The following is a 15,593-nucleotide window of genomic DNA, read 5'->3' as shown; positions in this document are numbered from 1 at the left end:
TAGGCATATAGGCATGAACCCTCAAGGTGTGAATTAAGGGATAGTTAATCAGGAGGATTCTAATCCACTCAGTGAAGTTGACTATCCCAACCAAGCTTTCTTCAGCACCTTGGTGTTCATGTTGGCCAGGCAATAGCAGCAGCACTGGTTGAAAAGTCCTTGACTCTTGAGGCAGTTGATGAGAGACACCAGCTCAGGTTTAGTTATTCTGGTACTCAAAGAAGCCCTAGGGAGCTTCAGTGGCAGTGTTGGTGGCAGCAGTGGGAGAGGCACTGCTGCAGAGAGTGGCCAAGCTCTGCTGCAGGAAATAATGATGGTGGCAGTACCTGCCGCAGCAGTTGGGATACTGAGCAGCAATGACTGAAGACAAATGGATTCAGCTTCATCCTTTAGCGTTTTGCACAAATACCTTTGCAAAACTTCAGTTTAAAGAAAGAGCTGCATGTCTGAAATGTTTAGAAAAATATGGAAGAAACAGAGTATAACAATGCAGATTTCAAGATTACAAAATGCAGGTGCCTTTTGCAGCTCTAAAATATATCAGTCCTAGTGGAGGAGCCTGTGACCAATGATAAACATTCAACAAGATGTGAACAAAAAACCCAACCCAACATCAAGTCTAACTGAAAGTAATAGTACCACTAATAATCTAGGAGGGGCTGGTGAAACCGACCCTTGCTGAGAATTTAGTCAGAGGGGGGCATAAAAATCACCTATCGGATGATGGAGTGTATGACATTTTTGTGTGTGGCGATGCACCACTGCTTTTGTGGCAAAATCAAACACAGGAGAAGCTTTGCAACCTTCTCACACTGCAATACAAAGGCGTGCTTTTGTTTTGTTTTGCCTTTCCTCCTCACCTTGCCCTCACTCAGAATGCTTCAGGTACTTGGGTCATGTAAAACGTTGTCATTTCTAATGTGGCTATTGTGGCAAAGTGATTGTGCGTGTGGGGGGGTGGGTGAGTGTGCTGATACAGCAAGGGACCCTAGGTACTCTTCTGCTCCACGTGCTTTCCAAAGGCCTTAGTCATGTTTTACGTTAGCTGGATCAGGACCACAGGGTGCTATGAAAGCTTTTAAAATGTCACAATCATGTTTTAGCCCTAGCTAAAAGATATAGCGAAATTTATGCATTTGAATCAACTGGAAAAAATCACTTGCGCCATCCTAAAAATTGTTTGTCTATCTTAACTGAAAGTATGATTGCATATTTTACCGTATAAGTTGTTCCTATCCTTCTCCATGTGTATTAAATTCACATTTATTTACTGCAGCTTAATGTTACTGTTGAATAACTATTGTGCCTTTACATGTGTGTTGTATGTGGAAAGATTTAATATCTAGCGCATCGTAGCAACAAAGGGAGTGCTTTGAGATGAGGATATTAAAACTCACTCAATTTCCACTCCCTTTTTGACAACTGCAGTTTTTCCATTTTAGATTTTTTTGGACTTTGTTATTGCTTTGAAGATGAAAAGGCACCCTGGAAACAGCAAATTGTTATATCCATTTGTGCAACAACCTTTTTACCTCCCATGCCCAGCTCCAAAATCTACTCCAGAGGGTCTTTACTTCCCAAAGAATCTGTGTGTTCCTATTAGAACTGAATAAAGTAACTATTCAGTTTTTGTCATGGACCTAGTGAGGCTTATCAACTTACATTTTCAGAATTCTTCTGTACACTTGTACCTTGGATCCCGAGCGCCTTGCGAGTTGAACATTTTGACTCCCGAACGCCGCAAACCCATAAGTGAGTGTTCTGGTTTGCGAACGTTCTTTGGAACCCAAACATCCGATGGGGCTTCCGGTGCTTCCAATTGGTTTCAGGAGCTTCCTGCAGCCAATCAGAAGCCATGCTTGGGTTTTCGAACGTTTTGGAAGTCGAACGGACTTCCGGAATGGACTCCGTTCGACTTCCAAGGTATGACTGTATTCCATTTTAAATCTGTAAGACTTGGGGGCAAGAACAATAGCATGCCCACTTTTGTTCTCTCCTACCTCACCCAGCTTGATAAAAGGTGTTGAAATATTGTAGCTTTTTCAGCATAGTGTGTTTTGGAAAGCAGTGAGCCAAACTCCTGGGATTCTCCCCACACTATTCTTATTATTTAGATTTGTATCCCAACTTTTAGCCAAATTGGTTCCCAAAATAATTGGTTAAGAGTTAAATACGTAACTACTATTTCAAATTCTAGATTTTCTGTGATGTTATGTAGGTCATTCAGACTTATAGAGGAGAATTAGGAAGTGAACTGTTAAATGGATCATTTGTGAGATACATTGTGCATAGTGTGAACCAAAGCAAATGCAGGTTAAGAACCGGAGACAAGAACCTTTGCTTTTATGAAGCAAAGGTGATGAAAAGCATTTATTTTTGTAGATGGAGAAGTAAAATGTTCCTCTCTGATCAGTTACAGAGGCATGCTAAGGTGAATTTTAATTATGACTAAATTGTGGTATTACTCTTTCATACCCTGAACATCTGTTCCCTTCAGGAATGATGATTTATGCAGGCTATCAGTAGAGACAGCTTGCTACAGCTTATGTCACGGTTTGTGGGAAGATGGGGTCGTATTTCCAAAAATATCAGCTTTTATATGGATACCAGCCAGTGTGTTATTAAGGTAATAGGGGAAAGGGAGCACGATGTGTTCGCTTTTAATTCTGAAGCCAAATATTGACTTTACCTTTTCCCTTCCAGACCATCTGTTGTTAACGAAGAAGGCAACTTGGACACTGAATGGCCTAGTCTTTCCTAAAGGTATCAAGAGGAGAGAAACCAAGCCTGTACTATCCACATGTATGAAGACACTTACAGAGAAGCCCACTGTCAGATTTTTGGTGTTTAAGAACTGTATGGGGCAGGATGGTTATGAAATATCATCTCCCCCAGACCAGAATGAAAAGGTAAGCTTGCATGTGGCAGAGCACAAATATGTGAAAAACATCATTCCCCTAATGCCCTTATATTACTTATTTATCCATTTTTCTTATATGATTGCAACAGAGATTCAGCAGCAGATTTTATTTTTAAAAATATACCCACACCCAGTTCACTGGACTGATGTTATTATGCACTGCATTTATTGTTTTTGTTTTAATTAGGCCATTATCTTCCATTGTTCTACTTTGGAATTGCCCCCATTCATGTCCATGTAACCACTTCAAAAAAGACACAGCAATTCAAAATGCAGAACATCATGGTGGCTTTTTTTTTTTACTGCCTTGGTGTACTTATGATGTCCATGGGATAGAAAAGATGAATAAATTTGTATTGGTCAAGTTATAGAGCTTTGCAAAGACTTTATAGTACATATGCTTGGTTTTTTTTAATTTGTGGAGGAAAAAAGAAAAACAAGAAGGTAAAGAAACTTGAAGGAATTACATGATATGGAGAACAGCAGAAAGGGAATGGAGAATGGAGATTTAAAGATAGTAGAAATGGTAGCTTCTTAGGTCTTGCCTGGTGCAAAATGAGAGAGGTAGAACAAAACAAAAGCCTAAAACTTTGTGTCTCTTTGCTTAATCAAGTTTGCTTCCTTTTTATACTCTTTCCCCTAAGCAAAATATTAGGGTAGGGATGAACAATATGTTTTCATGAAAGAAATAAGATTCTATTGCAAGGACCCCAAAGTTACCACTTTCCGTATTCTTCTCTTCCTTGGCCTGACATTTTTCTTAGTTACTCCAACTGACGTTTGGTAATATGGTCCCTTATAGCAATATTTGGGGGATCACATAGAAAGGGAGACAAAACAGTTTGCTTATTCAGAACGAGAGCAGTACAGTGTGGGAAACATTGGCCTCTCTGTCTCAGGGCTCATCCACACTTTTGCCTGACCCATATTTTGATTGTATTGTGTCTTGATTAATTTCCTCAGGTCTGGGAGCCTTTCTTGTTCTAGGGCTGTACCTTGTCAAAATCCAATCTTATCCACTGAATCAGATCTTATCAGATGTGTGGAAAATCTGAAGAGAGCTTTTGCTTAACTGAGCTTCAGTTCCGTGGGTAAGATTGGGTTTTCACAAGGCACAGCTATGGACCAATGAGAAAAGTTCTCAGATCCAAGGTAATTACTAAGTGCACAGTATGATCAAAATACAGGTCATGCAAAAGTGTGAAAGAACCTTTAGTTGGCTTTGGCTGATTGGCCAATGAACATTGTGACTTCTACACTCTATGTGTGTAGAACTCTTCTACACTATGTGATCGCTGATTGGTTGGTATCACTTGAGGAATGTGGAATCAGCAGAAGAAATAAGTAGAAAGAGGGAACCTTAGTTGTGAACTGCCACAAATAAAGGTAGAATTAAGGGCACATGGCAGCCCCTACAAAATAATTACTTTCTCCCTAGAAAACAAACTGTGTAACCATACAGTGTTGACAAAATATTTTTTATTCTTTCAAAAAAATCTTCTAAAGTTTTCCATATTTAGTGAAACTATTTTTACTTTATGAAGTTTTTAGATGCTTGTACCATGAGACTGAACCTTGTTTCACCAGCAAAGTATATGTATAATATGCATGGAGAAAAAATTGAAGATCTCTTGAGTGGTAAGTAGAAATTACTATACATTTTGTAGTTTTTTATTACTATAAATGAATGCCATGCATCAGCTACTGTATATATAAATGTGTGAAAAAAATGAAGGCAATTGGAATTACTGCCTTATATTTCAAAAGCAGGCATATGTATATTTATCAATATGAACTTAGTATCGAGAATTATTATTCCACTATCCTAAAAAAGAAGAGAGAATTCATATGCAAAAGTCTCACCCTCTTTGATAATCCATAGCATCTGGTTGCAGCCTTTTGTGTTTCAGTCTTGATTTTAGCCCGGCATTTTAAGCTTGCTATGAACTGACATTTGTGGCTACTTCTTAAGGCCAGGAAAATAGTTTTGAGTCAGGGTACCTGATGAGGACCTAAGCAGAACCCTACCAGATCAGACTGAAGGTCCATCTAGTCTCGTATCCTGATCTCTGTGACCAAACAGATGCATTGGGAAGGTGTGCAAACAGGACATGGGATCGATGGCACTCGCCCCATTCATCTTCCTCAGCAATTGGTATTCAGAGGCATTCCACCTGCAGTACTGGAGGCAGTAGTCAGCTGTCATGGCCTTATCCTCCATGAATTTGTCTAATCCCCTTTTAAATCTCTCCAAGTTGGTGGCTATCACTACATTTTGCGGTAGTGAATTCCATAGTTTCACCCTCTATTCTGAAGAAGTACTTCCTTTTGTCATTCTGTGTTCAGCATCATTGGATGACTATGGGGTCTAGTATTATAAGAGAGGAATAAAACCCTATATCCATTTTACCCACACCATGCATAGCTTTTTCACACCTATCATGTTCTCCAGCTATAGTAACTTTTCCTCATAGGGGAGCTGATCCAGCCCCTTACTCACTTTGATTGTTTTCCCCCGTCCCCTTTTCCAGCTCTACAATATTCTTTTGGGTTTGCAGCAGCCAGATTGGTGTTGGCAGCTTGGTTTTGCCTTCCTTGTAGCCAGAAGGCTGCAGTTTGGGGCTGGTCTTGCTGGACAAGCCAAAACTTCTGGTTCCAGCACCCTACCTATCCTTCTTGTCCCTGATCTCATACTGTGACTCCGTATGAGGTCATGGACAATCTATGTTCTTCTTTCCAGGTCCAGGTTGTATGGGGTGTATGTATGTGAAGCCTGCAATTGCACTGGCCTTTAGAAGAGATTGGCAACCCCACACTACTGCAGGGACGATTCTCATCTTCCTCTCCAGTGCCAAACCTAGAGCTGAGACCGGGAAGGCTGGAGTCTAGTTTTGTATGCCAATGCCTTCCATACACCTTGGCAGCCCATTGCTGAAACACCAGACTGAGCCTACATCTTTGGCTCAGAACAGGAAAGGGGGCAAAGATCTTACCCATGGGTAGGCAAACTAAGGCCCGGGGGCCAGATCCGGCCCAATCGCCTTCTAAATCTGGCCTGCAGACAGTCCGGGAATCAGTGTGTTTTTACATGAGTAGAATGTGTCCTTTTATTTAAAATGCATCTCTGGGTTATTTCTGGTGCCTGCCTGGTGTTTTTACATGAGTAGAATATGTGCTTTTATTTAAAACGCACCTCTGGGTTATTTGTGAGGCATAGAAATTTGTTCTCCCCCCCCCCCCCAAAAATATAGTCCAGCCCCCCACAAGGTCTGAGCGACAGTAGACCGGCCCCCTGCTGAAAAAGTTTGCTGACTCCTGATCTTACCCATTGCTGTGGTACATTTCTGAGCTCATTGCAGCTTTGAAGACTATCCACATACTTCCTCAGCTCCAAATGGGAGAGGATGTTTGGGGTTTCTCTTGCCATTCTTCCCAGAGGTGATCCAGGTGGAAGTGAATCCGCAACCTGATTGGCCTACAGGTGACTCCCGGAATTAGCCATTGTGTAAATAATGTATATAAAGCAGACATTCTGGGGGAACTGCCATTCCTCCTCACCACTATGAGCTGAATAAAGAGCATGAAATCCACTCTCGACTCCCAAGTATATTTCATGCAGTATTAAGGATTGTGAGCAGAATTGTGGATTCCTGTTTGTAGTAACTCTCGTAATACATGCTCTTCAAATTTTGTGTTACAGTTCAAAGTTTGCTTTGTGGCTGCACCTATTCTCTTGAATTCCCAGCCTATTTGTATTAGAGAGGCACATACATTTTACCATTTTCAGTGCCTGCTAAAAATGTTTTTGTTTATGCAAATCTATCCAGACATGTAATTTTATTACATATATTTGTGTTTGTTTGATTTTTTTTAAAAAACCCTGATGTTTTTATCTATATTTTGGTAATGTTATTGCTATTTTAATGAATATTTGATACCATTTTACGTAAACTGCTTAGACTTTGTTATTGAACAGTATATAAACCTTGCTAAATAAATACATTTTATTCTAAGGTGCAAAAATAGAATGTATAGCTATCTAGCTTCTAGCAGTCATATTTAACTGATGCAGTTGATCATGTTTTACTTTAATTTAACAGAGATTAATTATGCATGGCTGTTTGTCACAAAGCCGTGGAAACAATGAGTAGTTTGGGATACACATTCTTTTTCAAGTCTTCAGAAGCTATTGGTCAAGATTAAGCCAAAGTTAATCAAGTTTAGAACCCATTGGTTTAAATGGTAGTGTTGGGCATCTGCTTTCATTGAAATTAGTAAGACTTAAGTGCTTGGCTGGACTCTGCATTTAGTAATGAAACAACAATGAGCAATCGCTTCTGGTTATTTGCTTTTACTTTCCTTGATTCCGCACATCACTCTTTGAGTAATACCTTAACATGTTGCAGTAGCCAGCCACCAGCTAAAAATGTCACTAGTTGAAAGCATACCTAAGGCTAGCATAACAAATTTATTTGCTTTGAGGCTTAAATAATGGTGACAGAGTTGTTTCAAAGTTATAGTGCTGAATGATACTTTTATTGCCGGAGTTCTTGAAATATATTGATAATACAAGGAGTGAAAAAGAATTGAATAATAAAGTTGAACACTATTTTTATTTGTATAGAGAAAGATGTATAAATATCCTTTCTACTTTGACCTGTGTAGACTTTTTCTATAACATTGTATGTACAGTTATAGAAGTAGGAAAGAGGCATAAAGTCTATTGGAAAACTACCAAATGTCCCCTGCAAATGGGCCCTATTCAGAATCAGTAAGCGTATGATGAGTGATTTGGTTTTGAATATCGCCTTTAGATTCCATGCTGTTACAAGGCCAGCCCCGAACATGGCAACTCTTATTTCCACACACAGTACCTCTTCACTCTCAATTTAACCCAAAAATCTGATGAACCCATTACTCCATACTTGATTTCATGGAACAAGGAGTAGATATAGTTACAAATGATCAATCACAAGCCGTGAACCAAAGCAGCAAGGCATTAACAATTCACACCATTTTGGTCCACTTGCTCAAGCAGAAGATGTGGCAGCATATTTAATACACAGCGACTTCACTCAGTTTTAGAAAAGACATGACTCATGTTGCATTTTAGAAATGAAGGAATTTTATAGGATTTCATGCTCGCTACCCATTTGGGTGTCAGAGTTCACGAACATCTAAACAATTAACGTAACCAGGTACTCTGTAAAGGCCACAAGGGACGAGTATCTAAATTAAATGTTACTCAAGTAAAGTAAAAAATGACCCAAGAAACGTTTCATCCCCAATAAAGCCATGTTCTGTTAGATTGCATTATACAAATCAGCATCTTGTTCTGCAGTATTGTAACACTGTAGACCCCACAGGCATATGCCGTCAATTTAATGGGATCAGTGAAGAAGCAAGGCAGCTGTGAAAGATTGCTTTAAGTACAGCAATCGTGTGCTTGTCATTCTGCTCAATAGTGGAAAAATCCAAATTCGGGTAGGCATCAGTATTTAAGAGAGTGAATGCTAAAGCATCTCTCATAAGTACCTTGGGGACAATAAGATTTGACATATAACACATAAACAAAAGTACACAACAGCTGTTAGATTAGTTTTGTTTGAGTAAAATACGTCAGGATCACTTAAACATAGCATGTGTTCCCTCCATCACTCAGGCTGAGTCTGCAGACCACACTTTTGAATATTGTACACGAAGGGCTGTGAGTCCCACAGTTGCATCACCATTACCAAAACAGTATGGGGAAAAAATCATCCACCTAATTGTATGCTTGATTAAAAACTCCCACCAGTCACACAAAGAACAAAATCTTCTTTAAAAAATCATTTAAATCTATTTGATGAAGGCGGCGGAAACCAAATGTTTATTTAAGTTTTGATTGAATGCCCTACATGGATTTTTAAGATGCTATTTCAACATTATTATTATTTATCCAGGCTTTTGTTTTGAAACACATTTCTTATTAATTTTTTCTACTATTGCCCATAAGAGCACCCTGAGATATAAGTTACATTAAGAGGGCTGAAAAAGATAAACTTGGTGGTATCTGGCAGCTACTTCAAATATGTGACGTAGGGGGCCCAAAAAAGAGACTAACAAGAATAAGAGAGTGGTAACCTGGTAGAAGGGTGATTATAATTCTTATACTGTAGTTTTTAATCTGTTGTTGTTTAGTCGTCTTAGTCATTCCGACTCTCCATGACCCCATCAACCAGAGCATGCCTTGGAAACTCTCACTTTCTTCTCTAAGCTTCTCCTTTTTTATGTCCATGGAGTTTTTGTGGCAAAATACTGGAGTGGTTTGCCAGTTCCTTCTCCAGGTGGATCACATTTAGTCTAAACACTCGGCTATGACCTGTCCATCTTAGGTGGCCCTGCACGGCATAGCTCATAGCTTCTCAGAGTTATTCAAGCCCCTTCGCTACGGCAAGGCAGTGATCCATGAAGGGGAGTTTTTAATCTAGATACGTACAAAATAACTCAAATAGTTCTTAAGTAAGGCTGAAAGGTTTTCACTGTATGGCAATAGGCCATAGCATCTGAAGTTGCTTTCTTCCAGTGTGTGATATAGCAGAAGTATCAGGTCAGCACCATTTTCCCTCGTCACAAAGAGGTCATGAGCCCCGCAGTCCCAAATGGCTCAGGGCTGGGTTGGCAGTTGCTGTCAGAGCAGGAAGAAGAGGGGAGGGTATGGAGGACACCATTGGCAGGGAGAAGCCTGAGGTGATGTCAGCTCTGCTCCTTTGCCTTTAGAGGCTGGGAAGCTCCCTGTCCTGTCCCACCCATGAATTGGAGAGATTCCCTAGCAATGGAGGAGAGCATTGGACAGTCAGGAAGTGAGGAGCCAGTAGGGCTGACCCCCATCACATCACCAATGGGAGGGAGAGCCACACCCCTTGAAGAAACATGTGCTTCCAAGAGCACCGGCATGTAGAGAGAAAAGAGTCTTTTTAGTGAGCTTTAATCCAGTCTCTGATGCTGTTCTGAACTCTCTAATAGTGCTTTTGGCAATTTGTATCTATGTCCTGACCTGAACCATTCTAAGCCTTGACTGAAGCTTTCTTACTTTCTTGCATGTAAGAGCCTCTGTCATAGCACATGGGACGGGAGTTTTGACAACTATTATCCAATGCTTTGTGTGTTTAGTTCCTCTGGTACAACAGGACTTGCATTTCCTCCCCTCTGCCCACATTCCCAAAATCTGTCCCTGATGGTCCCTCAACCCCCTGCAGCTGATTTTGTGGGAGGAAGTGTTGTTGCATTATGGAAGTCCGCTGAAGCAGTAGGCTAACAGTCTGGATAATGGTCACAGTGTGTGTCTGGCTCCCCCCCCCCACCTCCAGTCTCATAATTCAAAATAGTACTTTTCCTTATTTGAATTTTAGTTGAGGGAATGAGATGGATTGTATTGGCTTTTATTCCCTTTGATTAAACATGCTGTGGATCAACTTGTCTTTTTAGAGACAATTATTTTTCTTCTTAAATAGAAAACTTCCTGAGAGTTCCCAGAACCTCCAAAACACGCCCCCCCCCATGTAAAATGGACTTCTCAAAACCAGATAGCCCTCTTTCTATTTATAGAGTATACCTTTTCATATATTTCTTGTCATATAGCAATACACTTGCATTTTCCTACTTTTCTAAAATGGTTACAAACCAATTTGTTGTTTAAACCTGCTTTCCTCATCAGAACAATAACTGGTTTGTGCCTTAAAAGCATAGTCTTGACAGTTCCCATAAATGAGGGTGATTTTTCCAATGCACTTCCACTACTAATGTCAACATTCCCACGCCAATTTAATCTTTCATTGGGGACTGTTAAAATGTTAACAACACAAAAAAGAGCTTGCTGGATCATGTCAGTGGCCCATCTAGTCCAGCATCTTGTTCTCACAGTGACCAATCAGGTGTCTATGGGAAGCACACAAGCAAGACCTGAGTACCAGTACTCCTGCAGCTTCTAGCAACTGCTCTTCAGAAGTATCCTGCCTCTGACAGAGAAGGTAGAGTGTTATTTGGTCTTAGAATTCTACCTTGGTTCAGGTCAGGAGTGGATCTTGGGCTTAATGCATTCCCGTTCCAAGCACTTCAGGTAGAAGCTAACTAATGAACTGGGAGGATCCTGTATTTATTTGAACATTTCTTACTGGTGAAAAAGAACCTTCCCACATTTATATAAGTGCTCGAAAGGAAGGCTGTTTCACATGGTAAGCCAGAATTTCACAGATCACTTGTAACCTTCATCCTGTGCAAAGCAGACAAGGAGAGACCAGATGCGTTTGAAGTTACCTATCTGTCTCCCAGTAGAATCCCTGAATTAGAACAGTATTTGAACAGTTTTGTGCATGTTTTGGGGGGAAAGTGTGAGCATGTGAGGTCAGTCAGACAGTAAGTGATAACTTTCAGCTGCTCTGACCCAAATATGATTTGGCGCTGTAGCACTTTCACTTAAGATAACTTTGTCCAATAGACTTGAATGGATAGTTTACACCTGGTATTCTGAGTTGTGATATATGTATCATGCTTTTTGATACAATATCAGGTGATTTAAATTTTGAAAGTTATAAAAATGTTCAGGGTGATTAACAAAATTAAAATAATAAATCAATAAAATATGATTTATAACATAAATATAAAACAAAACAGAAATAGAACGATAAAACATAGTTGATAAAAACAGCAATAAAACAGGAGGGGTTTAAAAGATCTTGAAAACTATGGCTCTAAAATGACTTCAGAGTAGCCTGGTAACCCTATTCCACAGATGGGGTCCCACAATAGAAGGGCCTCTCTTCAGTTGCCTCACTCATAGGAAGCTACTGATAAAATCCTCATTGCCTGAGCCAAATTGATGTGAACATAATGGTCCTTCAGGTATTTGGGTCTCAAGCCACATAGGGCTTCAAGTTAAACTAGTATTTTAGAACATGCTTGGAAATTACCCAGGAATCTTGTTGGCATCCGTCTGTTTCAGGAGACAATGGAGGAGTGCGCCTTTGGGGGTGAGGTCAAGCTGTTGAAAGGTTGTAGCGCCTGTTGTAGCTGTTGAGACCGAAGTGGGAGAGACACGTTTTGTTGCAGCTGGGACCGATGAATGCATCCACTTGTGGTGCTGCAGAAGCACCATGGCATGACCTTTCTGTCTTCAGGCACAGGAGGGACATCCAGCATTTCCAAGACAAATAGAGTCTGGATACTGTTGACTATGTCAGAGTCCACTTTTTGCTGCGAGTACCGTTCTGGATAGTACTCTGCCCATTGCTTTGTTGCTGTGGTCTGTGATGATCTCTCCCGAAAAGGTTTTCAGTGGTGCATTCTGCTGGGCCTCACTTGCCTTTATCACTTGCCTTTCTCTATGTAGCAAAAGTCTTTTTGCAGGGTGCACACTTGTAGTTGAAGAGAGGCTCACACTTTGCAGCAACAGCAGGTTTCATGTCTTTTATGCAGGCCTCAAACCACTCAGGGATCTGTTGCTCTCTTTTGCCAAAGGAGGACCTGGCTGTGTTGTATGTAGAGTGCCTATTGGATGTGGTTCCACCTTGTTTCCACACTATCTTTGGAGCAGTTCAGTAGAGCTTGTTTAACAGAATCAGAGAAGCGTTCACAAAGTTCAGCTCCGACTATTTATGCTTTATGCTTTGTACTATGGGCCTTCTTTGGCTGGAGATGGATCTTGCTCACTACCAATGAGTGATCCATGTCACAGTCGGCACAGAAATCAGTGGTGTGGTTTAAGTTCAGGCATGGTCTTTTCAACACCCAACAGGGATCACAGCAAATTTGAGAGGGAGCTGATCAGCACTGGCTGCTGCCCACACAAGTTAAAAGGGAAGCATTGGGGCGGGTGGCAGCATCTCAGGGAGCACTAGAGGGAGTGGGTGGCCACACCAATAGGTCCTTGGGGAAAATAAAAGTGTTGATGGCTGTCATTGATATGTGGGTGTCATTTCTCCATTGGCTGTGTGGCGATCACACAGGGTCCCCGGACGTTTGACAGTCTATTGATCCCTGTGCCACCACTGTGCCCGCTTCCCCACTGCCACCAACCTGTTACTCTCGGGTACACACTGAGTCCAGACAGTTATTAAAATTGAACCAAATAAACAAGTTTATTTTATAAGCGTTAACAAGTTTATGGTTTCTCAGATAAAATTCTTGTCAGTTTCTTAACTTTAGTTTCTTTACCGGCCTATATCTTCCTAATACCTTCTGACTAATTATCTCAACTGACTGACTCCTCTTAACATATTCTCTCACTCTCTCACATCAGACTAACCCAACCCACAGACTTGTCCTCTCTCTCTCTCTCTCTCTTCTCTAACTCCACACTGACTTCTTAACAACTCTAACTCCTCCCCTTGGGTTCCTATTGGTTAGTCATTTTACACTTAGTTAACCCTTTCCTTATGTCATACCTAGGAGGACAAATGCCACAGGCTGCATCCCTCCAATTCTCTGCAGATAGGTGGCACACACAGCCGAAGCAGGTGGATTTCACCCAAACTCATTAACTGATGAGCAGAGAGTTAAATTATGACCTGACTCCTGCAGAGACCAGGACTGAAGTATTTGCTCATCAACTCATGAGCAGAGAGTTTAGTCCTGCTGAGTGCTGCTTCATCAGTGCATTACCTCTGTGAAGAAGCACTCACTTGTCAGTCACCTGACTTCATTATGACATCAGATGATTGATATGTGAGTCCCCACCTGTCAAAGTTGGCCTGCAGGGGTGGGTGGGGGAAACTCAACTGGAAAATTTTGTATCTTATGCAGTTTGGACCACAGTCTCTCTACCTGTCCAATTGTGTGAATGTGTATATAATTACCCCCATTGGTTGCATTTTGGGATAATCTCCACCTCAGGTGTTCCTCTAAACCCCCCACCCAACAAACTGAAATTTCTCTTTTCTACCCCATGTAAACGGTCAGTTGTTTTGTCTGGAAGAAAGCTCTGTCTCTCATATATGTGAGTATTAATAAGGGTAAGACCCACCTATAAGTGAGGTAGCACAAGAAAAAACACACCCATCCCCCCGTCTGATCCCTATTTCCTTTTGTGTTTTTGTACTTTGATCCTAACACAACACTTCTGTTTTGAAGATCTGGCTTCTGGTTGGTTCCCTGCTTGCAGACATGGAGGCTTTGCTTCTAGTGACCTATTGCATGGTTCATGAAGCACACTGCTGGGTGTAGGAGTAAGAAGGAGGCAAGGAAACACCTTTGGCCATTGGTGACTGGAGAGGTTGATTGTCTCACCTCACACCTCCCTGTCCCCACTCATAGTATCATGGGCCCCTCCCTGATAAAATGTTGCTCGTGGCCAGGGAGCATAAGTAAAAAGCAGTTAGTGTCACAAAACAGGATTTCTGGGAGGGGGGAGGGAGTCCAGAATTACCACAAGATTATATTGCTTTTCTGTAATTTAGTCTCTAAACTTTTGAGGATATTTATGGCAATAGGAAACTAGATCAAGACTGGTCACATGGTAAAGAATACTTAAGCAGAAGTAAGTAATCTAGAGTGCAGCCCCGCTCACTTAGAATTAAGGAACAATATGTGTGCAAGCACGTGCAGAGTGCTTTTCACTTAACCCTCCAGAAACTGCAGTCTCCCCGACCACACACATTTATAGTGAAGAAGCAGGACTTATAAAGTGAAGACATTTCTGTCTCACGTGAGCACACTAAACACCCAGCGCTTCTCTCTTTAGAAATAAGCAGTGACCCTCACCTCTTCCCCAAAGGTTGTAACCACAGAATGCAGGTATTCTGTTCTCCTTCAAACACAAATCCACTCTTAGTCCCTCACCCTTTCTCTCCAGCAACCCTTCACAAAGCTAGATTCACCTCCCCCTTCCTGCCCTCTTCTAATTATAGGAAGACTCTCCTTCTCCCTCAGCCTCTGAGCTTAATTTGTGCCAAGGCTCACCAGGATTCAGTGTAGGAGTTCCCTGCTGAATCAGGTCAGCTGGAGGGCAAGCATCTGCATGGGGCAAACTGCATTTACAAAGAGGCCCTTCTGGGGGCAGCACCCTTTGGGGGCTGCTGCGGCTGCTGCGCACGGATCCTTCATTCCACTAAAATTCTGGGGAAATTCTCAAGTTTTATCAGAGTGGAGGTGGGGGGAGGTGGGATTCACCCACTCCTTTAATTTATCAGCACATAGGTTAATAAAGTGAAATAAGCTTTCTTCATATTCCTAAATCTGCTGGTATCTATGATGCAGAGCCAAGGGAGAAATAAGCATATTTTGGCTTCAGGATTTACTGATAATGATAAAGAGATTGTATCACACAGTGTAGTTAAGATACCTATAGTTACTAGTGTAAAAAAAAATTGCCTACTATCTGGAAAGTTGTGTCTGTTCTTCAAACATATTTTAGGAAATGATGATTGAAGAGAAAGCATACTGTATGTTGTCACCCAGTGCCTTACATGCTACATACATGTCGTCCTGCTCTCCACTCACCCATCCACTTCAATCAAAAGAACAGCAATGCTATACTAAGCAGATTTATTTGCTTTGGAAGTTACTTGTTTTGAATGCAAATAATAAAAAAGATGATAGTAAAAATTTCTTTATAAAACTGTTTCTATTTTAGTAATTATCAGCTATGTAAAATGCTTGATCTATAAACATATACACTCATTGACAGGAAGCTATGCTC

The 15,593-nt window shown here is 41.0% G+C and overlaps 1 protein-coding gene across 9 annotated transcripts in view; it reads left to right on the top strand.

The window, feature by feature from the left end:
- The window catches only part of DCDC1 (doublecortin domain containing 1), a 266,837-nt gene that overhangs the window by 37,600 nt on the left and 213,644 nt on the right, over positions 1 to 15,593 (top strand). For all 9 annotated transcript variants that reach the window (XR_013979717.1, XM_080982413.1, XM_080982412.1 and 6 more), the window contains exons 6-7: positions 2,704 to 2,909; positions 4,465 to 4,558. Coding sequence is in view for 8 of the 9 variants with exons in the window: in XM_080982413.1 (XP_080838539.1) it covers positions 2,704 to 2,909; positions 4,465 to 4,558 (300 nt within the window). In the remaining variant the exon portion in view is untranslated. The remainder of the gene's footprint in view (positions 1 to 2,703; positions 2,910 to 4,464; positions 4,559 to 15,593) is intronic.

Source organism: Podarcis pityusensis, assembly GCF_964106645.2.
Source record: "Podarcis pityusensis genome assembly, chromosome: 1".
Lineage (NCBI taxonomy): Eukaryota > Metazoa > Chordata > Lepidosauria > Squamata > Lacertidae > Podarcis > Podarcis pityusensis.
Note: the sequence above shows the minus strand (reverse complement) of the source record. Positions and strands in the feature narration are given on the sequence as shown.